Raw genomic sequence first — 27717 nt, forward strand, 5'->3', positions numbered from 1 at the left:
ATGCGATAAGCCGAAAACCTCCTGAAGGACGGAACCGACGTACCCGGGGAGGGGCCGACACCAAATCCAACTCGTACGCAGAGGGGGGGAAAGAAAACCCCACTCCTTGTAACAATAAGCCCCGCTCAGTGGGAAGAAAAACCCAGGCGGGGTCCAGCGGGGCCCAAGGCCCCCAAGTCAGCCCCTCCCCAGCCTCGAGGTCCGTCACCACAGGACCCGAGGCCGAGTCCTCTCTCCAAGCCCCGACCCCACAAGACAAGGACGGAGCAGCCGGAAAAGCTGGAGGAAGGGGGGCCCACTGGTCAGACCCTGAAGCTTCGGCCGGGAGACAAGACTCGAATGCCTCTGCCACCCCCCCGGAAGGGGCAACCCCCGAAGCTGCCCGAGTTTCGAGATCAAGTAACCCCTGCTCCGACCCCGAAACCCTCAGACGCTTCGGGGCCAGAAGCAGGGGCGGGGGACCAGAACGAACAGAAGGGGAAGGACGAGGAGGTGCGGACTGAACCAGGATCGAAGCGACCCCCACCCCCAAGTCCGGGTCTCGAAAAGCAAAGCGGGGCAGCCCCGGGGCATCCGGGAAGCAACCAACCGAGTGCGTTGCAACAGACGAAACCTAGACTGCAACGCACGTGCCACCTGTACCCGAATAGAATCATCAGAGGATTGGGTAAATTGAGTCACAAGCAAGCAGCAACACTCACAGGACTCAGGGTCGAAAGTATCACCGACCCAACAGGCAGCGTGGCAGAGGCAAAAACAATGAGGGTCACCCTGAGACAAGGGGACCGAGCAACCCTCAAACTCGCACACAGCGAGTGGGGACTCCGGGGTCACATCCATCGGACCCACGCGCCCCCTAGGGGATTCCCAGGGTCCTGAGCGTTTACTTTAAGAGGACTCGCGCTCAGGTAGTCCCAGGCAGGGTGCTGCAAACCGGCGCCCAAAACTACCAAGCAAACTTCTAAAGCTGAACCCCAGGGACGTGTACACTCACGGGGACCTAGCAGGGGGCGCCACCGAGGAGAACAGTGGAAGGGCAAAAACAAACTAAATAAAATGACAGAACCCCCCACCAGGCAAAAAGAAAAAGAAAAACAAAACCCCGCAAGAGGACAGCGAACCCCAAGGAACAGAGCCGGCCGCGATGTCGGGAATTACAAGCTGAGCAGCACCCTGCGCCCCTACCAGTGCAAACTGCCTCTTACCTGCCGGTAACAAGGGAGAACAGAACACCCAAGAGCCCAACAGGCGGCCGAAAAACCGAAAGGTAAAACGGACCAGCAGAGGCAGACCCCGAGGAGCCTGTGGAAGGTGGCCCCAAGCCCCAAGGGCAGTACTTACAGGGCACCTAGGGAAGGCAGCCCTAGGCGCATGCAGCCCGAGTACTGAAGATAACTCCTGGCTCTCGCACCCACAAAACTAACACCACACTCAAAGCACAGTGCAGTAGCGACACCGGAGCCAGAGCACACGACCATCGCCTATAGCATCAGCCTCAAGAACTGAGGTGTGGGTAGCCGGCGCGGGGGGTCTGGGGCTCCCCCTTCCCCCTCCCGGGGAGGGGGGAGCTGCGCAGACAGCGGCGCGGCAGTGTGTGACGTCACACTAGTTTGCTTGTTTTCGGTTGGGGAGTTCTATCCACTAGTTCGGTTTTAGGTAGCAATTTTAACCAGAATAGGGGTTTGTTTTGGGGCCCTTACCTTTCTGGGTGCCTGTTCCGGTCGATGGCAGACATAGAATGCTTCCAACTACACGGGGGCTTCTGTAGGCCATTGCTCCCCTTGCCTCTCTGAGGGGGCCCGGTTCTGGCCGTGGTCCCCGGTAGGCCTAAGAACTCCATACACATGACTGATGCCAAAGTCTGACATTAGCATATCAGCCTGGGATAGCTCCGGGGAGCCGACGGGGCTCCCCCCAGAAAAATTGTATTCAGTATAAAATGTATTTTTAAGTTAATATTTTTGGGGGTGTGGAATGGATTAATTCAATTCCCTTTATTTCTTATGGGAAAAATCGTTTCGACTAAAAATATTTCAACTTACAATACGTTTCTGGGAACAGATTACCATCGTAAATGGAGGCCCCACTGTATAAGGGTGCACCAAGGCACTGAACGATGGTCAATGAATTAGTGTCCAACTCACCATACGAGCTTAAGTGGTTCACTATGGTGAACACAAATGTAGATACTTATATATAACGTGTGTATAGAGAGTATAAACAGCAAGAGAAGGTTGGGAGCCGCCATTTTGGTGAGGGCGGTGGCGTCGTCTGCACGACGCCACCGTGCAGACGACGGTGTTGTTTACTGGTTACCACGATGTTCTTTGGGCACCATACCAGTTTATTTGTACAAGTATGGTGAATAAACCAGGTAGATATTTATATATAATGTGTGTATATAGCGTAATAACACCACACAGTATTGTTGGAGGAGAAATATTAGTGCGTCTGGCCTTGAGGGCGGCAGCCATCAGCTGACTGAGTGAGGTCCTACGTCTTTGTGCCTTTACTCACCATACAAGCTTAGATGTACAGTTATGGTGAACAAAACATGTAGATACTTATATATAATGTCTGTATGTAGTGAATTATAGCAAAAACAGTATTGTGGGAGGAGAATGTGGGTGAGTCAGATGACTGGAGGGAGGGCGTGAGTGGCTGGCTGGTACACGGCGGTCACTCCTCGTTACTTTTTGACTCATAACAGCTACTTAGTGATTCGTTATAGTGAACAAAACATGCAGATACTTATATATAACCTGTGCTTATAGTGTAATAACCAACAAAGTATTTGTTCACTGATTGATGAACATAACTGAATCAACAATATGCACACCATATTTTTGAGTACAGCAATGATTCACTCATTTTATTATATAAATATATCAAACTACACACTATTGAATAATATTACAGCAAAAAAACTATGAAAAATCAATCAGAGACATTGAAATAATTAGGTAATTATCTCTTTGTGGCAACTCCGGCCTGACAGCTGGCGAACAACAGACCGCCTGGGATGCACGCTGAGTCTGCGCCTATTTTTTGCCAGACTTCCCAGCCCTATAGCGGGCAATATATGCCACTTACGATTTTTTTATTATTTTTCCCGTGATCAGTGAACACAAATTAACAGGTTAGAAAAAATATATATTTTTTTTTTCAAAATTACATGCGCCTGTGGGGAAGAAAGGATATTATACCCCCTAGCATGTTAAGGGTTAATCAAAAGTTACCGAAATTCAGGACTGTGCCCCACAGTGAAACGAAGAACCTATACTTACTAAGCAAGGTCACGTTAAGATGCACGCAAATTGGCCAATCAACACACTACAAACAATATCTCTCACTCATCCAAAAATCGAGAACCAGTGCCTGGCTGACAGTGTCACTCACCAGACCATACAATCTCACCTGTAGAGTGTAGGCACTATAGTGTCACGACACAGCTTAGACGTGCAATATTGTGGGAGCATCGCTAGTGGATTATGTCTGGAGTTGCGTGAGCAGTAGGAGAAGATTAAGTGCAGTGGAGAGGCGGAGGCGGCATCATTCCGAGCCACCCCACACCGGTATGCAGAGAAAAGAACTGTGTTTACTCCATATATAAAATTCAGAACTCCCCCAGTATCTAGGGGCTATGACTGGAGATGTAAGATGAGTGAGTGTGGCATATTACCTGTGAGGAAGGTCGCGGGACACCAACACATGTTTAGAGGCATTAAATATGCCAAAACTAGAAGACAGAAGAAAAAGAGGTGATATGATCACTACATACAAAATAGTAACAGGAATTGATAAAATCGATAGGGATGATTTCCTGAGACCTGGAACTTTAAGAACAAGAGGTCATAGATTTAAACATTTAAACTAGCTAAATTTTAAATTTTAGATTTAAACTAGCTAAACACAGATGCCGAAGAAATATAAGAAAATTCACTTTCGCAAACAGAGTGGTAGACGGTTGGAACAAGTTAGGTGAGAAGGTGGTGGAGGCCAAGACCGTCAGTAGTTTCAAAGCGTTATATGACAAAGAGTGCTGGGAAGACGGGACACCACGAGCATGGCTCTCATCCTGTAACTACACTTTGGTAATTACACTTAGGTAATTGCACTGTACATAAACAAAATGATCAACCCCCGGCCAATGCTCAGGATGCATAGGGTACGAGCTGCAATACCCTTCTTTTGGGGGAGGGTTATCTTGAGATGATTTCGGGGCTTTTTTAGTGTCCCCGCGGCCAGGTCCTCGACCAGGCCTCCACCCCCAGGAAGCAGCCCGTGACAGCTGACTAACACCTAGGTACCTATTTTACTGCTAGGTAACAGGAGCATAGGGTGAAAGAAACTCTGCCCATTGTTTCTCGCCGGCGCCGGGAATCGAACCCAGGACCACAGGATCACAAGTCCAGCGTGCTGTCCGCTCGGCCGACCGGCTCCCTATCACTACAGGGATACCTACAAGGCCTACAAGGTTTATTCAACGATTATTAGTAATGTCAAGACAGAGTACGGAGAGAAGATGTGATTATAAAATAATTAGATATAGTATCGAAAGATGATAAGTAGTACGGTAGAGCACCAATGAGTCCTATAAAGGACTGGAGGTAAGCCTCACTGGAATTTGACAAACATTCCAACAATATTTTAAGTAACGTAGATCGTCTCAAACCTACGAGATCCTTGAGATTCAAGCACAAAATCACGGAGGCTCATATGGGCCTATTGGCATATGTAACCAATGGTCATGCAGGATTTCAATACGATTGGAACATGGTTGTGACACGATGTAGAAGAATACATGTGTCCCAGAGTGTCTCTGGAATTCGTCCCAGAGAAGAATGTTGAGAAAGTGGTGAAAATTACCCACGGGAAGAACGGAACTGATAAACCCGAAGGGACACAGAATCGAACCCGGGGAGGGGCTGACGTCCAAACTAGCTAGTATGCAGAGAGGGGGGAAGGAAAATCCCACTCCTTGTAACAAAAAGCCACTCCAAAGCCCCGGCCTCACAAGAAAAAGCCGAGATGGGCGGAAGAGGATGGGCCCACTGGTCAGACACCAGTGCTATGGCTGGAGGAACAGACTTGAATGCCTCCGTCACCTCCCCGGAAGGGCTAACCCCCGAAACTGCCCGAGTCTCAGAAACCTCTAAACACTGCCCCGACCCCAAAACCCTCAGACGCTTAGGAGCTGGAAGCAGGGGTAAAGGGGGGAACCGAATGAACCACAGCAGGGGAAAAACGAGGGGGGAAGGTGCGGATTGAACCAAGGCCGAAGGACCAACATCCCCAAGTCTGGGTCCTTATAAACAAAGCGGGGCAGCCTCGGGGCATCCGTGGAAGCAACCTATACCTAGCATGCAACGCCTGAGTCACCTGCACCCGAATAATGTCATCAGGAGATCGGGTGAATTTAGTCACAAACAAGCAACAAGGCTCGCAGGACTCCAGGTCGAAAGTGTCAACGACCCAACAGGCCGCATGACGGAAGCAAAAACTATGAGCGTCGACCAGAGACAAGGGGGACAGAGCACCTCTCAAACTCGCACAAGGCGAGAGGGGACCCAGGAGTCGCATCCATCAGACCACGAGTGCCCCCGCGGGGTTTCCCAGGGCCCTCAGACTGGGATCCTTAAAGGTAAGTTCAGGCAGGGTATTGCTAACTGGCACCTAGAGCTATGCTAACTGGCGCCCAAAGCTATCAAACAAACTGCTAAAGCTGAACCCCCCGGGACATGTCCACACATGGAAGCCTAGCAGGGGGTACCATCTAAAACAGAAAGTCAAACTCTAATATAAATGGGGAAAAAGACAAAGGCAGATCCCCCCCCCCCCACCAAGCAGAAACAAAATGGAAAGAAAAACCCCGCATGAGGACAATGTACCCAGGAGAAACAGAGCCGGCCGCTGTTATAGGTGAAAACTAGCTGGCAGCTCAGATGATCGGTGTGACGGCATTAATGACGTTTGCTTGATTGCGTGTTTTAGTTTGGGAATTCTGCATCCCTGTTCGGTTTTAGGTAGCCAATGTTTCCATGTGGGGTTTGTTTTGTTACACCTACCAATAAACAACATGAAAGTGGAAGATCCAGACAATTTCTTTATGCAGGATATCCAAACCCCTGTAAATATAACTAATATCAACACAAGCGTACTAGACTTTGGAAGAGAAGTTGAAAACATGCCCATGCACTCGGCCCCAGGTCCAGATTCATGGAATTCAATATTTATAATGAAATGCAAAGTGCCCGTAGCACAGGCACTCAGTATAGTGTTGAGGAAGAGCTTAGACACGGGGAAGATGCCAGAAGCACTTAAAGTAGTAGACATAGCCCCTCTACACAAGGGCGGGAACAAAGCATTGGCAAAGAATTATAGACCAGTTGCACTAACGTCGCACATAATAAAAGTATTTGAGAGAGTGATTAGGAGTCAGGTCACCAATTTCATGGAGACCAATGACCTTCACAACCCAACCCCAACATGGATTTCGAGCGGGAAGATCGTGCCTCTCACAGCTACTTGATCACTACGACAAGGTCACTGAGGCATTAGAAGAAAAACAAAATACTGATGTGATATACACGGACTTCGCAAAGGCTTTCGATAAATGTGACCATGGAGTGATAGCACACAAAATGAAGTCAGTGGGAATAACCGGTAAAGTAGGACGCTGGATACTCAGTTTTCTGTCAAACAGGACTCAGGGAATAACAGTCAACCATATAAAATCGAGTCCAAGCGCAGTTAAAAGCTCTGTACCTCAGGGTACAGCCCTTGCACCGCTGCTTTTCTTTATTCTCATATCAGATATAGACAAAAATACAAGTCACAGCATTGTATCATGCTTTGCAGACGACACAAAAATCAGTATGAAAATTACCTCGGCTGAAGACATTGAAAAACTTCAAGCTGATATTAATAAAGTTTTCGACTGGGCATCAGAAAATATCATGATGTTTAACAGTGATAAATTCCAGGTACTCAGGTATGGTAAAAATGAGGACCATAAACATAATACAGGGTACAAAACACAATCAAATGTGCCCATAGTAGGAAAACAGCATGTAAGGGATTTGGGAATAATGATGTCTGACGACCTAACGTTTAGGGAGTTAGCAAGCAAATATTGCGTCAGCCAGAAAAATGATCGGATGGATTACGAGAACTTTCAAATCCAGGGATCCTATCACAATGGTTGTACTCTTCAAGTCACTAGTGTTGTCCCATCTTCAGTACTGCTCAGTACTCACTTCCCCTTCAGAGCAGGAGAGATTGCTGAAATAGAGGGAATACAGAGAACATATATGGCATGCATAGACGCAATAAAGAACCTAAATTATTGGGATCGTTTCAAAGCCCTCTAAATGTACTCACTAGAAAGAAGATGAGAGAGATATAAAAAAAATATACACGTGGAAGATACTGGAGGGCCAAGTACCAAATCTACACGGTAAAATAACAACGTACTGGAGTGAACGTTATGGAAGAAAATGCAGAATAGAACCAGTGAAGAGCAGGGGTGCCATAGGCACAATCAGAGAACACTGTATAAATATCAGAGGTCCACGGTTGTTCAACACCCTCCCAGCGAGCATAAGGAATATTGCCGGAACAACTGTGGACATCTTCAAGAGGAAACTATATTGTTTCCTCCAAGGAGTGCCGGACCAAACGGGCTGTGGTGGGTATGTGGGCCTGCGGGCCGCTCCAAGCAACTGCCTTGTGGACCAAACTCTCAAAAGGTCAAGCTTGGCCTCGGGGCAGGCTTGGGGAGTAGAAGAACTCCCAGAACCCTATCAACCAGGTATCAACCAGGTACCTTTCTGTTTGCCAAACCCCAGTCGAAGGCAGACATAGAATGCTTCCAAACACATGGGGGGGTCCATAGGCCATTGCTCCTTGTGCCTCTCTGAGGGGGCCAGGTTCTGGCTTGTGGTCCCTGGTAAGCAAGGACTCCATCAACTGATGCCACGGTCTAATACATACATATCACCCCGGTAAGCTGCGGGGAGCCGTAGGGGCTCCCACACAATGAACAAATATGAGACTATTCACTATAACATACTTGAGAATCAGGAGCTTGATAGATAGTGCCATGTGAGGTTTATGATACAAAGTATAAAGCTTGTTCATAATGTTACGATTCAGGAGAATGTCTGTTACATCAGAGGAACACTGCAACATAAGCTGTGTCAGACGAACCCCAGCCTTCACGTGACGAATCTGAAATAGTAAGGAACAAGTCACACACAGATCACACTAACATGATGCATCAAATGAACAAATCCACAAGGGCCGTGACGAGGATTCGAACCTGCATCCGGGAGCATCCCAATGCTCCCAATGCTCCAATGGGATGCTCCCGGACGCAGGTTCAAATCCTCATCACGGCCCTTGTGGATTTGTTCATGAGGAACAGGTAACATTTCCAGTATTTCCCCCATTTTCTTATAAGGCATAGGTAGGTAGGTAGGTAGGGGCAACTCATCCTCCGAATTGACAGTACGATTTAATACTAAGTGTAATAAGTACACTTTCTTACTGTCATAAACAGTGCATAATTGCACTTAAGGGGCTGTTACATTTACCCAACTCCCTCCCCAGATTTAATTCTCCTCATTTTCTGTTAAGACACTCAGAATTTTAGGATGAAATTTTCAATTTCAATTTGCAATTCACAAGTTTTAAATATCAGGAATTTCTTTTTCAGGTTAATTAAACAATATAGATTTTATACAAAATTTTAAAATATCCTGAGTTACTTTACAATTAATTGATATATTTTAGTTTTGTTTTATTAGTTTTATAAAACTGTAATATCAATATAGCTATAGGTTAAGTACTAATTGTAATTAAGAAGCAATAAAATTATTATCTTCAAAAACTAAGAAGGTTAGGTGAGGTTGTGGTTTTCTATTCAGTTTTTTAGGTAAACTCAAATATTCTCAATATATTTAACAGTACGATTTAATACTAAATTAAAATAAGTACAATTCCTAACTGCTATGAATAGTACATAATTGCACATATTTGTCTTCTTACATTTACCACCCCATTTTTGGAGGACGGGCTGGTAGGGGAGAGGGTGGGTGGGGGGGGGGGTATGGGTGTGGGTGTGTAATTACCTAAGTGTAGTTACAGGATGAGAGCTACGCTCGTGGTATCCCGTCTTCCCAACACTCTTGGTCATATAACGCTTTGAAACTACTGACGGTCTTGGCCTCCACCACCTTTTCATTTAACTTGTTCCAACCGTCTACTACTCTGTTTGCAAAAGTGAATTTTCTTATATTTCTTCGGCATCTGTGTTTAGCTAGTTTAAATCTATGACCTCTTGTTCTTGAAGTGCCAGGTCTCAAGAAATCTTCCATATCGATTTTATCAATTCCTGTTACTATTTTGTACGTAGTGATCATATCACCTCTTTTTATTCTGTCTTCTAGTTTTGGCATATTTAATGTCTCTAACCTCTCCTTGTAGCTCTTGCCCTTCAGTTCTGGGAGCCACTTAGTAGCATGTCTTTGCACCTTTTCCAGTTTGTTGATGTGCTTCTTAAGATATGGACATCACACAACAGCTGCATATTCTAGCTTTGGCCTAACAAAGAGTCATGAACAATTTCTTTAGTATATCGCCATCCATGTTTTTAAAAGCAATTCTGAAGTTAGAAAGCGTGGCATAGGCTCCTCACACAACGTTCTTTATGTGGTCCTCAGGTGATAGTTTTCTATCTAGAACCACCCCTAGATCTCTTTCTTTATCAGAATTCTTTAGAGATTTCTCACATAATATATAGGTTGTGTGGGGTCTACGTTCTCCTATTCCACATTCCATAACATGGCATTTATTAACAAATTCCATTTGCCAAGTGGTGCTCCATATACTTATTTTGTCCAGGTCATCTTGAAGGGCATGACAATCATCTAAACTTCTTATCCTTCCTATTATCTTAGCATCATCAGCAAACATGTTCATATAATTCTGTATACCAACTGGTAGATCATTTATGTAGACAATAAACATCACTGGTGCAAGAACTGAACCCTGTGGTACTCCACTTGTGACATTTCTCCAGTCCGATACATTGCCTCTGATTACTGCCCTCATTTTTCTATGGGTCAGAAAATTTTTCATCCATGTTAGAAGCTTACCTGTCACCCCTCCAATATCTTCCAGTTTCCAGAACAACCACTTATGTAGAACTCGTTTACTAGAAACTGAGTAAATTCGATACACAGGATCTTCCACTTCGAAAACCATACTGTCTGTCTGATATTATATCATTTCTCTCCAGATGTTCTACCCATATAGTTTTGATTAGTTTTTCCAATTCTTTCACTATTACACTTGTCAATGATACAGGTCGATAATTGAGGGGGGGGGGTCTTCCCTGCTGCCACTTTTAACGATTGGAACCATGTTAGCCTGTTTCCACACGTCTACTATCCTGTAAACAGGGATGCCTGAAAGATCAGGTGAAGAGGAATGTTGAGCTCAGATGCACATTCTCTCAGAACCCATGGTGAAACTCCATCTGGACCAGCTGCTTTGTTCTTACTGAGCTCCTTTAGCATATTTTCCACTTCATCTCTAGACACCTCTATATGCTCTATGTTGTTCTCTGGAATTCTTATTGTGTCTGGTTCCCTGAAGATCTCATTTTGTACAAACACACTTTGGAACTTTTCATTTAATGTTTCACACATTTCCTTTTCTTTTTCCGTGTATCTGTCCCCCATTTTCAACCTCTGAATATTATCCTTTACCTGCAGTTTACTTTTAATGAATTTATAGAAAAGGCCTGGATCTGACTGATGGATAAGAACACATATACAGTACACTACTGTATTCTGATACCTTACCCATTTAACTATCTAAAATAAAAAGAAAGCTGTGTGTTTTATGATGAAATCAAAATATTGCTAGCGGTTGACAGAACCATGTCAATGCTAGCAATTTACCTGGCTCTAATGCAACACAATCTTCTTGACACACAAAATTCATATCACCTAGAAAATGGGTGGATAAAGTATCTTTTGAAAAACTATAGAATATATATGTTACACTAAAATTAAAGGATCAATAATTACATACATCCCATGTTACTGAGGTCGCTTTATTCATAATTCCTATTTACAATATCATTATCAACTCTCATTTTTGTACTAATTAACAAACTCTCTTAAATTACAAGACTGTTGCTGCATTATTAAACATTTTATGAAAAGATTATTAACAAAAATGAAGCACAAAATCCTCTACAGTACCTTGTACACTGGTTGTTCTTGACCAAGAGCTCTCTCGAAGTCCAGTCCAATGTCAACCCAGTCACAAAGTGAATTTACTACATCTGTTAAAATGGTTCATTATTAGAGCTGGTTAGTTTAAAAAAAAAACCAGCGTTGAATGTAATGAAACGCCATTTTCAGGGTGAGTCCCGGAGGCTCCCTGGAGCTATCCCAGGCTGATATGCTAATGTCAGACTTTGGCATCAGTCATGTGTATGGAGTTCTTAGGCCTACCGGGGACCACGGCCAGAACCGGGCCCCCTCAGAGAGGCAAGGGGAGCAATGGCCTATAGAAGCCCCCGTGTTAGTGGAAGCATTCTATGTCTGCCATCGACCGGAACAGGCACCCAGAAAGGTAAGCGCCCCAAAACAAACCCCTATTCTGGTTAAAATTGCTACCTAAAACCGAACTAGTGGATAGAACTCCCCAACCGAAAACAAGCAAACTAGTGTGACGTCACACACTGCCGCGCCGCTGTCTGCGCAGCTCCCCCCTCCCCGGGAGGGGGAAGGGGGAGCCCCAGACCCCCCGCGCCGGCTACCCACACCTCAGTTCTTGAGGCTGGATGTCAAAAACGCGAAAAACCGCCGACCGGAGGGAGGGAGGGATGCCGGGGAGCCTCCGGGACTCACCCAGAAAATGGCGTTTCATTACATTCAACGCTGGTTTTCTGGGGGGAGCCCCGTCGGCTCCCCGGAGCTAACTACCCACAGACAGAAAAAGAGGGACTTACCCGGGAGGCGGTCGTCGCTCACCCCTCAACTCGAAGCCGAGACAACTGGCTGCAACCGCCGATCACAAAACGTGATGCACCCCCGGCCAGACCAACCAAGCATCAACCACCCATGGACCCCTCCGGAACGCAGCAGTCTCATTCTTCGCCAGAAAAGAAGGAGACGGCTGCAAACGAACAAAACTATCACCACGACCAAAAGAGCAGAAACCCCTGCGCCGGAGGAGAGCATGAAGCTCCCCTACCCGACCCCCAGAGGCCAAAGCCAACAAGAAAAGTGCCTTGGAAAAACAATCCTGGACCGAAGGGGCCACAACGAAACGAGGAGATGAAAGGAAAGCGAGCACTCTGTCCAAAGACCAGGACGGCTCAGGCGACGCATGAGCAGGCCGGAGGTGAAACAATGCACGAGACAGCTTGCGAAACGGCGCAGACGTAACGTCGATACCGAAAGCAAGCTGAAGCGGCTCCGCCAGCGCCGCACGATACGAAGCGACAGTGTTAGGCATAAGATGACGGTCCTGAAACAACCACGAGAGGAAGGACAAGACCACCCGAACAGACAAGGAGCTAACACGACGAAGACGCAAAAAGAAACGGAAGGACCGCCAGGAAAACTGCATACTGCCGCCGAGAAGAAGCCCTCAGGTGGGACACCAACAAGGAGGCCACCTGATCACCATAGAGATGATGATAGACTCGAGTCAAAAAAACCATACGCGAAGACTCGAGGAGAAGATCGAACCAGCTACGTGACGTACCGGCCCGATCTGCTGAAAGAGGCGGAGCCGCGGGAAAAACCCTCGGGTTCGGACACCGAGCAACCAGCGCCTGAAACCAAGGCTGGGCCGGCCACCAAGGGGCCAGAAGGACAACTCTCCCCCGGTAAGTCTCTAAGCGAGTCAGGACCTGGAGCAACAGCCGAACCGGGGGAAAGAGATACAGGAACCCCCACCTCGTCCAGTCGAGCCGAAAGGCATCGACCCCGACGGCCTCGCAATCGGGGAAGGGCGCCGCATAAACGGGAAGACGCCGCGACCACGCCGACGCGAAGAGGTCCACCTCGGGGCGCCCGAACGTCTGGCAAAGCCAAAGGAAGGACGCGTCGTCGACCGTCCACTCCGTGGAGAGAGGAACGAAGCGAGACAGGGCGTCGGCCAAGACGTTGGACACGCCCCGTACGTGAACCGCCAGGAGAGCCAAACCCCGAGAACTCAGCAGACGAGTCACCCGAAGCGACCAACCCCAAAGAGACAAGGACCGCATCGAACCCCCGCGGTTCAGGCAATGAACCACCGGAGAGCAGTCCGAATGGAGCCGAATCGTCGATCCGCGGGCCACCCGAATCCTCCCCAGAGCAAACCACACTGCCGCGAACTCCCGCACCGTACTGTGAGCTCTACGGAAGGACGGATCCCAACGCCCCTGGCCGGCCTGGTGAGCACTGGTCACAAAACCCCAGCCGAGACGACGCATCCGTGTACACATCGAGCGAGGGCTCGGGTAGGCGCCAAGGCACTGAACCCCGAAAAACCCGAAGAGGAAACCGGTGACGCAGCAACCGACGCAAGTCCCCCGGGGGTCGAACTCTGCGATCGCGAGAGAGGCGGAAGGGGGAACCCCAAAGGAACCAGAACAGCCGTCGAAGCCAAACCCGACCCGGCGGGTAGACCACCATCGCGAAGTTCAGGCTCCCGCACAGCCCCTCGAGCAACCGCCGGGTGACCCGAGGGCCCTCCAGAAACAGACGAAGGCAGGACCGCAGCCGCAGGAGAGACTCCGGAGGGAGAGACAAGGAGGCGGTTCGAGAGTCCCACACGAGACCCAGCCATGTCCGAACCTGAGAGGGAACCAGATGGGACTTCCTCCAGTTCACCAAGAACCCGAACCCGGCGAGCTGGGAAAGAACCAAATCCCTGGCTAGCAAGCAAGCTGACTGGCTGGGAGCCCAAACCAGCCAGTCGTCGAGGTAGGCCAACACTCGAACACCTAGGAGACGCAAACGAGCCACCACAACCCGTGTAAGGCGTGTGAACACGCGAGGTGCCAGGTTCAACCCGAACGGGAGACAACGAAAGCGGTAACTCAGATGCCCCACTACAAAACCGAGCCAGTCCCTGAACCGCGGATGAATCGGGACATGCCAATAAACGTCCCGGAGGTCCAGGGACATCATCCAAGCACCCGGCTCCAAGAGGAGCCGAACCTGAGACAGCGTAGTCATCCGAAAGGAGGGGCAATGAACCCAGGGGTTCAGACGGGACAGGTCCAGAATGAACCGCAGGTCCGCGCAGTCCCGTTTCGGAACCGGAAACAGACGGGAAACCCATCTGAGGGACGACGTCGTTTCGACGACGCCCAAGCGTACCCACTCCAAGACGACTCGACAGAGCGCAGGGAAAGAAGCCTGCCCTGCCAGCCCCGACCCCCCAAAGAGGGGAGGGGCCACCCAACGCCACCGCAGGCCGCGAGACACGACCCGAAAGGCCCACGAATCGTGGGACCAGGCGCGGGCGAACAGCGCAAGCCGCCCCCCCATCGCCCCGTCAAAGGGGCAAACCGCGAAAGGGCCGGCGACCCCTACGAGACCCAGAACCCCGCACAGCGCAAACACCGCGCCGACCAGACGAGGGAGGGTCCGCAGGAGGAGCCAACCCCAAACCTGACACCAGAGGCCTACCACGACGAGAGGAACCCCGAGCCCTGGCACGACCTTTCCGGGAAGACCCACCCCGGGACCCCCGGAAAACCAACAAGTCCGACATCGGACGACAAGCCCCCGACGCAGCCTGAATAAACTGCGCCACGGCCGACTCCCCAAACAGGAGAGGACAAAAAGGTGAAGAACGCCTAAGAGCCAGAGCCCAAGCAGATCCCATGGAGGAACCCAGCACCGCCTGCCGACACGCGAGACGGGAAGCATAGAACAGGGAAACCGCATCCCGCAAAATCGGCGTGAACAGCTTCAACAAGGCAGCCGACGAACGCGCAGCCGAGGACAAGGTGCCGGACCCTGGGACGGACCCAAGCGTCCCCACATCCTCCACGAGCCAATCCGAAGACAGCTCCAGGAGGGAAAAGAACCGCAAGGCCGAACACAAAAGGCCCCGAGCGCGCAAGTCCTCCGCCACGAGCGCCGCCGAAAGGGAGGGAACCTGCACATGGAGCTGAATAACGCCCACATCGCGGGGAAGGGCAGGGGCAAACAAGCACTCATTCAGGTACTCAAGTTCACCCCCCAGGAAAACCTGAAGCACCGTGGAAGCTTCCCGCCACTCCAGCGTGCGGGAACGACAGAAGGAAAGCCAGGAATCCAGACCAAACAAGGGGCAGTCTGCTAGCCAGGACGACTCCGGAACCTCGTAACGGAGCCAGAAAGGGAACGAAGTCCCAAACCTGAACGTGGACGGATCCATTTCCGAGGCATAATCCGGGTCACGCAGGAGGTAAGCTGCAAAGGCCGCTCGCACCACACCAGGTTGGATGCGATAAGCCGAAAACCTCCGGAAGGACGGAACCGACGTACCCGGGGGAACACGGAACCGTACCCGGGGAGGGGCCTACACCAAATCCAACTCGTACGCAGAGGGGGGGAAAGAAAACCCCACTCCTTGTAACAATAAGCCCCGCTCAGTGGGAAGAAAAACCCCGGCGGGGTCCAGCGGGGCCCAAGGCCCCCAAGTCAGCCCCTCCCCAGCCTCGAGGTCCGTCACCACAGGACCCGAGGCCGAGTCCTCTCCCCAAGCCCCGACCCCACAAGACAAGGACGGAGCAGCCGGAAAAGCTGGAGGAAGAGGGGCCCACTGGTCAGACCCTGAAGCTTCGGCCGGGAGACAAGACTCGAATGCCTCTGCCGCCCCCCCGGAAGGGGCAACCCCCGAAGCTGCCCGAGTCTCGAGATCAAGTAACCCCTGCTCCGACCCCGAAACCCTCAGACGCTTCGGGGCCGGAAGCAGGGGCGGGGGACCAGAACGAACAGAAGGGGAAGGACGAGGAGGTGCGGACTGAACCAGGATCGAAGCGACCCCCACCCCCAAGTCCGGGTCTCGAAAAGCAAAGCGGGGCAGCCCCGGGGCATCCGGGGAAGCAACCAACCGAGCGCGTTGCAACAGACGAAACCTAGACTGCAACGCACGTGCCGCCTGTACCCGAATAGAATCAGAGGACTGGGTAAATTGAGTCACAAGCAAGCAGCAACACTCACAGGACTCAGGGTCGAAAGTATCACCGACCCAACAGGCAGCGTGGCAGAGGCAAAAACAATGAGGGTCACCCTGAGACAAGGGGACCGAGCAACTTTCAAACTCGCACACAGCGAGTGGGGACTCCGGGGTCACATCCATCGGACCCACGCGCCCCCTAGGGGATTCCCAGGGTCCTGAGCGTTTACTTTAAGAGGACTCGCGCTCAGGTAGTCCCAGGCAGGGTGCTGCAAACCGGCGCCCAAAACTACCAAGCAAACTTCTAAAGCTGAACCCCAGGGACGTGTACACTCACAGGGACCTAGCAGGGGGCGCCACCGATGAGAACAGTGGAAGGGCAAAAACAAACTGAATAAAATGACAGAACTCCCCACCAGGCAAAAACAAAAAGAAAAACAAAACCCTGCAAGAGGACAGCGAACCCCAAGGAACAGAGCCGGCCGCGATGTCGGGAAATACAAGCTGAGCAGCACCCTGCGCCCCTACCAGTGCAAACTGCCTCTTACCTGCCGGTAACAAGGGAGAACAGAACACCCAAGAGCCCAACAGGCGGCCCAAAAACCGAAAGGTAAAACGGACCAGCAGAGGCAGACCCCGAGGAGCCTGTGGAAGGTGGCCCCAAGCCCCAAGGGCAGTACTTACAGGGCACCTAGGGAAGGCAGCCCTAGGCACATGCAGCCCGAGTACTGAAGATAACTCCTGGCTCTCGCACCCACAAAACTAACACCACACGCAAAGCACAGTGCAGTAGCGACACCGGAGCCAGAGCACACGACCATCGCCTATAGCATCAGCCTCAAGAACTGAGGTGTGGGTAGCCGGTGCGGGGGGTCTGGGGCTCCCCCTTCCCCCTCCCGGGAGGGGGGAGCTGCGCAGACAGCGGCGCGGCAGTGTGTGACGTCACACTAGTTTGCTTGTTTTCGGTTGGGGAGTTCTATCCACTAGTTCGGTTTTAGGTAGCAATTTTAACCAGAATAGGGGTTTGTTTTGGGGCGCTTACCTTTCTGGGTGCCTGTTCCGGTCGATGGCAGACATAGAATGCTTCCACTAACACGGGGGCTTCTATAGGCCATTGCTCCCCTTGCCTCTCTGAGGGGGCCCGGTTCTGGCCGTGGTCCCCGGTAGGCCTAAGAACTCCATACACATGACTGATGCCAAAGTCTGACATTAGCATATCAGCCTGGGATAGCTCCGGGGAGCCGACGGGGCTCCCCCCAGAAAACAGCATTAAATATAATGAAACGCCATTTTCTGGGTGAGACCCGGAGGCTCCCCGGAGATTACTAGGCTGATATGCTAATGTCAGACTTTGGCATCAGTCATGTGTATGGAGTTCTATAGGCCTACCAGGGACCACGAGCCAGAATCTGTCCTCCCTCAGAGAGGCATGGGGAGCAATGGCCTATAGAAACCCCCCCCTGTGGTTGGAAGCATTCTATGTCTGCCATCGACCGGGTCAGGCACCCAGAAAGGTAAGCATCCCAAAATAAACCCCTATTCTGGTGAAATTATTGCTACCAAAAGCCTAAAAGTGGATAGAACTCCCCCAAAAGAAACAAGCAAATGATCATGATGTCATACGTCGCCGCGCAGCTGTCTGCGCAGCTCCCCCCTCCCCGGGAGGGCAAAGGGGGAGCCCCAAGCCCCTCACGCCGGCTATCCACCCTTCAGTTCTTAGGCTGGATGTCAAAACATGCGAAAAAATGCCGACCAGCTTCCGGGTCTCACCCAGAAAATGGCGTTTCCTTACATTCAACACTGGTTTTCTGGGGGGAGCCCCTTTGGCTCCCCAGAGCTAACTACCCACAGAGGAAAGAATAGGGACTTACCCGGGAGGTGGTCGCTGCTCACTCCTCAATGCCGGCAATGCAGCAACCGATGCAAGGCCCACTAGGGACGAACCTAGCGGGTGCGTAAGAGGCGGAACAGAGGGCCCCGAAGGAACCAGAACAGGCGCTGAAGCCAGACCCAACCCAGCAGGTAAACGAGCACAGCAAAGTTCAGACTCCTACACAACTGCTCGAGCACCTGCTAAAACACCCAGCACCCCCCTCAGAAACAACTGAAGGCGGGACTTCAGCTGCAGCAAAGCCACAGGAGGAGGAGACATGGTTGTGGTCCAAAAGTCCCAAACCAGGCCCAGCTAAGTCCAAACCTGTGATGGAACCAAATGGAACTTTCTAAAGTTCACTAGGAACCTGATCCTGGCGAGATGGGAAAGAACCAAACCCCTGGTAACCAAGCTCACGCTCACACCAACCAGTCGTCAAGGTAGGCCAACACATAAACACATAATGTTTATGTGTTGATGCATGAAAGATGCATGAAAACACAAAGTGCCAGATTTAGGCCAAATGGAAAGCAACTAAACCAGTAAACACACCACCTCACCACGAAACCTAAACCAGTCTCTGAACCCCAGATGAATCGGGATGTGCCAATATCCCAGAAGTCCAGAGACACCATCCAACAACCCGGCTCCAAAAAAAGCTAGACCTGAGGCAGAGTGGTCATCCGAACAGAGAGGTAAGGATTCCAGAGGTTCGGACAGGAAAAGTCCAGAATGAACCAAAGATCTACACAGTCCCATTTTGGCACTGGAAACAAGTGGGAAACCTACTTGAGGGACAAGGTCGTTTTGACCACGCCCAAGCGTACCCACTGTCAGATGACCCAATGGAGCAAAGGGGAAAATGCCTGCCCCGCCAGCCCCGAACCTCCAAGAGGAGGAGGAGCTGCCCAATGCCAACACGGGACAAAAGACAACCCGAAACGCCCACGAATCATGGGAACAAGTATGAGGAAACAGTGCCAGCCTTCCCCCCAGCACCTCGTCAACAGTGTGACCCGCAAAAGGGCCAGCGCCTCTTACGTGAAGCTGACTGACATGCAGAGTGAGCACTGCGCCGACCAGACGATGACGGCTCAGAAGCTGGCACCAAGGGCCCACCGCGACCAGCAGAAACCCAAGCCCTGGCACAACCCTTCCGAGAGACCCGAGAAAGGCCACCCCGGAGTATCAACAAATCCAAAAGAGGATAACAAGTAGCCGAGGCCGCTTGCAAAATATGAGTAACAGCTCCTTCCACAAATAACAACGGACAATAAGGCGATGAAAATCTAAGAGCCAGGGCCCAAGCGGATATGCACCTCCTGGAGTATCGGCACAAACAGTTTTAACAGCGCAGCCAAGGCCAATACCCCAAACAATGGCCCGGCACTCAACGCCTCTACATCCTCTGCAAGCCAGTCCGAGGACAACTCGAGAAGGAAACAGAAGAGCAAGACTGAGGCTGAATGCCCGAGCGCAAAATTCATCTGCTACCAAAGCAGCCGAAAGGGAGGGCCTGCGCATGCAACTCTAGAAAGCCAACATTATGAGGAAGCACAAGGGCGAACAGGAACACACTGAGATGCTCAAAGTCGCCCCCACAAATAAACCTGTAGAATCGTAGTAACCTCCTGCCAATCAAGAGTGCGGGTTTGACAAAACCCGCACTCCCTAAGAAAAGAAAGAGCAGTATGCCAGCCAGGAAGACTCCGGAACCTCATAACGCACCCGAACCATGAACCATGGGCGAACCATGCCCACCAGGAAAAGACCTGAAGAATCAATGTCGAAGCAACCAACGCCCTCAGATCCGGGTCCCTAAAACCAGAATGGAGCAGCCCTGGGGCACCTGAGCGGGCAACCAGCCTAGTGTGTTGTAACAACCTATACTACTATGCAACACAAACGCTGCCTGAACCCTGAGAACTTCCGAAGTAGAATGGGTAAATTGGAGTACAAGCGGGGGAACAAGTCTCACAAGACTCTGGAGTCAAAGGTGTTGGCAACCCAACAGGCAAAATAGGTGATCGTCACCCCCGAGACAAGGGCAACCAACAACCCTCAAAACTCGCACAGAGCGAGATGGGACTCAGAGGACACATCCATTGGTCAACCAAGCCCCAACGGACTTTTCCAGGGCCCGCAGGGGTAAGCGTCTTTACGGGAAGCCCAGGCAATGGTGTTGAAAAGCCAGTTGAGCCGGTATAGTAATCACAATCGACAACAAGAGATAATAGGGCGAACTGAACCCCTGTGAAGTGTACAAGCATGGGGCCTAGAGGAGGGCCACCCAAAAAACCCTAGGCAGATGAATAGTCAAGCCAAGCAGACCCCCTCCAGGCAGGGAAAAAAAATGAGAAAAGAAAATCCCCGCAAAAGCACAACACCAGAGGGACAGAAAACACAGCCACTACTAAGTAGGAGAGCTGCGCAGCACCTTGCGCCCCAACCAGCAACAAAAACACTCGCTACCCAGAGCCAAATAACGGTCACAAGACCCCAGCTGACCTCAAGGGCAGGGGTCAACACCAAGCAGCAGTAATCCCTATGGGAGTGAGATCCCAAAGGCCCCAGGGAAGAGAAACCTGGAACCAAAGGGCAGTACTAACAGGGCGTTCAGGGGAGGGAACCCTAAGCGCAGGCAGCCTCAGTACTGTTCTCCTGGCCACTGCACCACACTCAACACCAAAATGGCACAGATTCCTGGCAGGAAACTGAGGCCAGAGTCAACAACCACCCCAGACAGCTTCAGTCTACAAACTGGGAAGGGGGGGGAGCCTGCTGGTCTGGGTGTCCTAGGGGTGTCCTTAACCCTCCGGGGGAAAGATGGTGAAACTTCACGAACAAGTGGCGTGCCAGGTTGATGACATTTGTTTGCTCTTTGTTTCTTTTGGTGAAGTTCTGGGTCTCTGTTTGGTCTAGGGTTTGCAATTTTCTACCAGGTGGGGTTTGTTTTGAGACATCTATCTTTCTGGGTGCCTAGTCCCAGATGATGGCAGACATCGAATACTCAAAACAGTGAGGTTTCCTTAGGCCATTGTTCCCTGCACCTCTCTGAGGGGGCCAGGTTCTGGCTCGTGGTCCCCGGTAGGCAGAACTCCAATTGAATTCCAGACTAATATTGCTAATATCAGTCCAATAGCTCCTGGCAGCCAACGGGACTCCCCACAGAAAATATATATATTAAAAAATATATTTTTACCTTGTAGAATGATTAATTTGGATGCAACATGTCAGGAAAAGTTGAAATAAACTAAATATCTACAAGTTTACTGGTTTGGCGAGCAGTACAAAATTGCTGGGTAGTACCTGTCGATGTCAGGCTTGAGGTTTGGTTGCATAGTGGTATGTTGCAGATAACCCAAATACTGACCTTTCTACTAACATTTTTAACATTTTTACACATATCAGTTCATTAACGATAGAATTTGCCTTAAATAACACACACACACACACTTTTTCTTTTTAAATTTTTAAAAATATACGAGGAAGGCACACAAACATTCATACCAAAACAGAGATGCAGGCCCAGAAAACAGGATTGGTTCGACAGAAATTGTGAGAGACCAAAAGACACAAAAATGGAATCAGTATAGGAAGAGGCCAAACCCCCAAACATACCAGCGATACAAAGATGCGAGAAACAACTATACAGCAGTAAGGAGAGAGGCAGAAAGGAATTTTGAAAAAGGGATAGCGGATAAATGTAAAACAGAACCGGGCCTATTCTACAAATTCTTAAACAACAAATTGCAGGTAAAGGATAATATCCAGAGGTTGAAAATGGGAAACAGATTCACGGAAAATGAAAAGGAAATGTGTGAAACATTAAATGAAAAGTTCCAAAGTGTGTTTGTACAAAATTAAATCTTCAGAGAACCAGACACAATAAGAATTCCAGAGAACAACATAGAGCGGATAGAGGTGTCTAGAGATGAAGTGGAAAATATGCTAAAGGAGCTCAGTAAGAACAAAGCAGCTGGCCCAGATGGCGTTTCACCATGGGTTCTGAGAGAATGTGCATCTGAGCTCAGCATTCCACTTCACCTGATCTTTCAGGCATCCCTGTGTACAGGAATCGTAGCAGACGTGTGGAAACAGGCTAACATAGTTCCAATCTACAAAAGTGGCAGCAGGGAAGACCCCCTCAATTATAGACCTGTATCATTGACAAGTGTAGTAGTGAAAGTATTGGAAAAACTAATCAAAACTAAATGGGTAGAACACCTGGAGAGAAATGATATAATATCAGACAGACAGTATGGTTTTCGATCTGGAAGATCCTGTGTATCGAATTTACTCAGTTTCTATGATCGAGCCACAGAGATATTACAGGAAAGAGATGGTTGGGTTGACTGCATCTATCTGGACCTAAAAAAGGCTTTCGACAGAGTTCCACATAAGAGGTTGTTCTGGAAACTGGAAAATATTGGAGGGGTGACAGGTAAGCTTCTAACATGGATGATAAATTTTCTGACTGATAGAAAAATGAGGGCAGTAATCAGAGGCAATGTATCGGAATGGAGAAATGTCACAAGTGGAGTACCACAGGGTTCAGTTCTTGCACCAGTGATGTTTATTGTCTACATAAATGATCTACCAGTTGGTATACAGAATTATATGAACATGTTTGCTGATGATGCTAAGATAATAGGAAGGATAAGAAATTTAGATGACTGTCATGCCCTTCAAGAAGACCTGGACAAAATAAGTATATGGAGCACCACTTGGCAAATGGAATTTAATGTAAATAAATGTCATGTTATGGAATGTGGAATAGGAGAACATAGACCCCACACAACCTATATATTATGTGAGAAATCTTTAAAGAATTCTGATAAAGAAAGAGATCTAGGAGTGGTTCTAGATAGAAAACTATCACCTGAGGACCACATAAAGAATATTGTGCAAGGAGCCTATGCTATGCTTTCTAACTTTAGAATTGCATTTAAATACATGGATGGCGATATACTAAAGAAATTGTTCATGACTTTTGTTAGGCCAAAGCTAGAATATGCAGCTGTTGTGTGGTGCCCATATCTTAAGAAGCACATCAACAAACTGGAAAAGGTGCAAAGACATGCTACTAAGTGGCTCCCAGAACTGAAGGGCAAGAGCTACGAGGAGAGGTTAGAAGCATTAATTATGCCAAAACTAGAAGACAGAAGAAAAAGAGGTGATATGATCACTACGTACAAATAGTAACAGGAATTGACAAAATCGACAGGGAAGACTTCCTGAGACCTGGAACTTCAAGAACAAGAGGTCATAGATTTAAACTAGCTAAACACAGATGCCGAAGAAATATAAGAAAATTCACCTTCGCAAATAGAGTGGTAGACGGTTGGAACAAGTTAAGTGAGAAGGTGGTGGAGGCCAAGACCGTCAGTAGTTTCAAAGCGTTATATGACAAAGAGTGCTGGGAAGACGGGACACCACGAGCGTAGCTCTCATCCTGTAACTACACTTAGGTAATTACACTTAGGTAATTACACCTGGTGTGTGAAAAAAGATGAAAAAGTGAAAAAAGTGTGAAAAGTGGTGAAAAAGGTGACACCCCTAGGGTCAACACTTGCAGCAGAGGAGCTCCGGCATATTTCAACAATCCTAAGTACAGTGGTACCTCGGAATGCGAGTGTCCCTGTATGCGAGTTTTTCGGAAGACGAGCAGGATTTACTCCAAAAATATGTCTCGGAAGGCGAGGGTTACCTCGGGACGCGAGTTTGTTGATACGTGTACAGGCCGACTGGCGCGTGGTGGCATGACGATCGCGCCTCAGTTTACCAGTGTCTCGTGTCCAGTGACTATCCCGCCTGAATTCTTCACAAGGATTTACAGTTTTTTATCGTTTTTTTGGCCATTTGAGCATAAAAGTTGTCATTATATATCTTGCCATGGGTCTCAAGAAAGCCATTGGTAAGGTTCAACCTAAGAAAATAGCTGTGAGTAGAGGCAGTAGAGGATGTCCCTTCTTGATTAAGAAAATGTGTGAAGTATGGGAAGAACTGCAAAGTTTTGTTGAAAAAACTCGCCCAGATAAAGCTGTAGCAGGCCGTTGCATTGACCTTTTAAATGACAATGTGATGTCTTACTACAGACAAGTGTTAAAATGTAGGGAAAAACAAGTGTCATTAGACAAATTCTTAGTAAAAGAAGCAAGTCCTAGTGGTATGCAGGCAAAATGTGCCAGAGTGTGCATACCAGTGAAGTCCTCACTGCCTGATGTTATAATGGAAGGGGACTCCCCTTCCAAACAGTAACTCCTCTCTTTCTCCCACCTCCTCACCATCTTCCATACGCCTACAGCATTCAACAGCAAGGTAAGTAATAACTTGAACATAGTTTTGTAGGTTTATTTAGATGAATTAGGTATAAAAATTTAGTTTGATGTGGGGTTTTTGGGGTAGTCAGGAACGGATTAATTCATTTCCCTTTATTTCTTATGGGGAAATTAGCTTCGGAATGCGAGTTTTCGGAATACGAGGCGTCTCCAGGAACCAATTAAACTCTTAAACTGAGGTATGCCTGTATTGTAGTACAGGGTGATGGTAGTGAGTGGTGTCCCAGAGAACATAAAGGTATAGTGCTCTTGAAAAATAGGTGAGATAACAGGAAAGTGCTAAGGGAAGTGAAAAATCGGATGAGAAAAAGTTGCCCTAGTGTTTACAGTGCAGAGAACAATATTCAAGATGGCCACTGGCATGGGGAAAAACAAAACAGAGCTTGATTTTGAGGGATTCAATGAAGAAAGCATTGATATTAGCAGTCTACATAACAAGTTGGTAAATTTAGATACTATAGTGAACTCTCATGTAGAAATAATTAGTAAATTGAAAGAAAGTAATGACCATTTGAATAGCAAAGTTTTATGTCTTGAGGGTTTAGTGAAAGACTTGCGCAAGGATAAGAATCAATTGGAAACAAATTGCAAAGCCATGGAAGAAGAAAATAAACTCTTAAAAATAGCTTTGGAAGAAGTTAAAGTAAATTTAAACATAAATGACTACAATAGGTTAGGCAAGGAAATTCAACAGGAGAAACAGCTTTTGTCAGCACAGATGGAGGAAGTTACACAGGGAATAGAACAGTGCAAGAAAGATATGCAACTCACTTATGCACAAGTGGCCAAGGAGAAGGAAAAAATAGAAGAAGCAGTAAAGGAGGTCAAACAATGCAGCAACCAAGATAAAACAAACATTAGGCTGGAAGTGAGGAAAGAATTGGCATCTAACCCGAAGTTGGTGCAAAACACAGTTGATCGGAGTAAGTCCCTGATCATTTTTGGCTGCAAAGAAAAGGCGATAACATCTAGGTCAGAAAGAGCTGTAGAAGAAGCTAAAGCAGTAGATAAAATTGTTGGCCTCGTAGAAAGTCTTACAACCATAGAGAATGTGTGCGACTACAGGAGAATAGGCAGGTACGTAAAAGGGAAAGATCGACCTTTGAGGATCACCCTAAACGGTGCCAAACAGATGGAAGAAGTACTAAGGAATGCTAGAAAATTGCAAAGTGATGAGGATGGGAAAGTGTGGTAGTTAAGACGAGATCTTTCAAAAGAAGATAGAGAGAAGCTGAAACTGAACCTCGCCGAGGCAAAACATTTAAATGAGAGCAGGAATGAAGAAGAAATAAATACTTTTTTCTACAAAGTGATAGGGGTAGGCAAACCAGTAAAGTGGTACATAAAGGCAAACCAACAAAATCAATAGAGAGAGGGGAAGTGAAGAATAAGGAGAGGGGGGAACAAGTTCCTGAAGATTGCATACACCAACATAGATGGAGTGAGATCGAAGATACTGGAGTTAAGTGATGTAATACAGCTGCAGACACCAGACATTGTTGCACTCACGGAGACAAAACTTGAAGATGTAATTTTAAATGAGGTCATATTCCCAAGGGGCTACTCAATTTCGAAACGGGACAGAAAAATTAGGAAAGGCGGTGGCGTTGCTGTGCTGGTAAAAGAACACCTAAAGGTGAACGAAATAATGACTGCCAATCCACAAGAAGTTGACATAATAGCACTAGAGATCTGCCATGAGGATGATAAACTAATGATAATAAATGCATATAGTCCACCGCCAAGCAGCACATGGTCAAAGGAGAGCTAGATAATAAACGTGAAGGTATTATAACAATAATGAGAGAGATTATAGCGAGAGCGGATAACGATAGATCACGACTGTTGATAGTCGGTGACTTCAACTTGAAATCCATAGACTGGGAAGCATATGAAGCTAAAACAGAAGATTTTTGGACCTGTAAATTTGTAGACCTCATCCTGGAAACATTCTTGTATCAACATGTTAAACAAGCTACGAGGATGAGGGAAGGGGACGTTCCCTCCATGCTAGATTTGATATTTACCAGGAAGGAGGAAGAGATATTTGACATTCAGTACCTTCCTCCCTTGGGTAAAAGTGACCATGTCTTTGGGAATAAAGTATGCAATGCGTTATAAGCTGGAAGAAAATAAGGAGGTTGAAGCAGTTGAAAAACCAGACTTCAGGACTTCAGGACTTCACATTATGCTGACCTTAGAAATTTTTTTAGTGAGTATAATTGGACAGACTTGATGCTAGGCAAGGAAGTGAATGAGATGTATGTCAAGTTTTGTGAAATATATGATAAAGGCACAAAAAAAATTTATACCAAAACAAAGATGCAGAACTAGGAAACAGGATTGGTTCAATAGAAATTGCGAGAGGGCTAGAGACCAAAAGACACAAAAATGGAATCAATACAGGAAGAGGCCGAACCCCCAAACATACCAGCGATACAAAGATGCGAGAAACAACTTCACGGCAGTGAGGAGAGAGTCGGAAAGAAATTTTGAAAAAGGGATTGCAGACAAATGTAAAACAGAACCAGGTCTATTCTATAAATTCATAAACAACAAATTGCAGGTAAAGGATAATATTCAGAGGTTGAAAATGGGAAATAGATTCACGGAAGATGAAAAGGAAATGTGTGAAACACTAAACGAAAAGTTCCAAAGTGTATTTGTACAAAATGGAATCTTTAGGGAACCAGATACAATAAGAATTCCAGAGAACAACATAGAGCACATAGAGGTGTCTAGAGACGAAGTGGAAAAAATGCTCAAGGAGCTAAGTAAGAACAAAGCAGTTGGTCAAGATGGAGTTTCACCATGGGTTCTGAGAGAATGTGCACCTGAGCTCAGCATTCCACTTCAACTGATTTTTCAGGCATCCCTGTGTACAGGAGCTGTAGCTGATGTGTGGAAAAAGGCTAACATAGTTCCAATCTACAAAAGTGGAAACAGGGAAGACCCCCTTAATTATAGACCTGTATCATTGACAAGTGTAATAGTCAAAATATTGGAAAAAATAATTAAAACTAAATGGGTAGAACACTTGGAGGAAAACGACATAATATCAGACAGACAGTATGGTTTTCGATCTGGAAGATCCTGTGTAACGAACTTGCTCAGTTTTTATGATCGAGCCACTGAGATTTTACAGGAAAGAGACGGTTGGGTTGACTGCATCTATCTGGACCTAAAAAAGGCTTTCAACAGAGTTCCCCATAAGAGGTTGTTCTGGAAACTGGAACATATTGGAGGAGTGACAGGTAAGCTACTAACATGGATGAAAAATTTCCTAACTGACAGAAAAATGAGGGCCATAAT

General features: G+C 48.0%; 1 protein-coding gene across 4 annotated transcripts in view; it reads right to left on the bottom strand.

Moving 5' to 3' along the window:
- Window positions 1–27717, bottom strand: part of vir (VIR_N domain-containing protein) — a 274658-nt gene that overhangs the window by 138890 nt on the left and 108051 nt on the right. For all 4 annotated transcript variants that reach the window (XM_069330494.1, XM_069330493.1, XM_069330492.1 and 1 more), the window contains 2 exons: window positions 11277–11359; window positions 8075–8232 (listed from right to left, as the gene is read on the bottom strand). In XM_069330494.1, the coding sequence (XP_069186595.1) occupies window positions 8075–8232; window positions 11277–11359 (241 nt within the window). The remainder of the gene's footprint in view (window positions 1–8074; window positions 8233–11276; window positions 11360–27717) is intronic.

The sequence above is a fragment of the Procambarus clarkii genome, chromosome 24 (genome assembly GCF_040958095.1).
Source record: "Procambarus clarkii isolate CNS0578487 chromosome 24, FALCON_Pclarkii_2.0, whole genome shotgun sequence".
Lineage (NCBI taxonomy): Eukaryota > Metazoa > Arthropoda > Malacostraca > Decapoda > Cambaridae > Procambarus > Procambarus clarkii.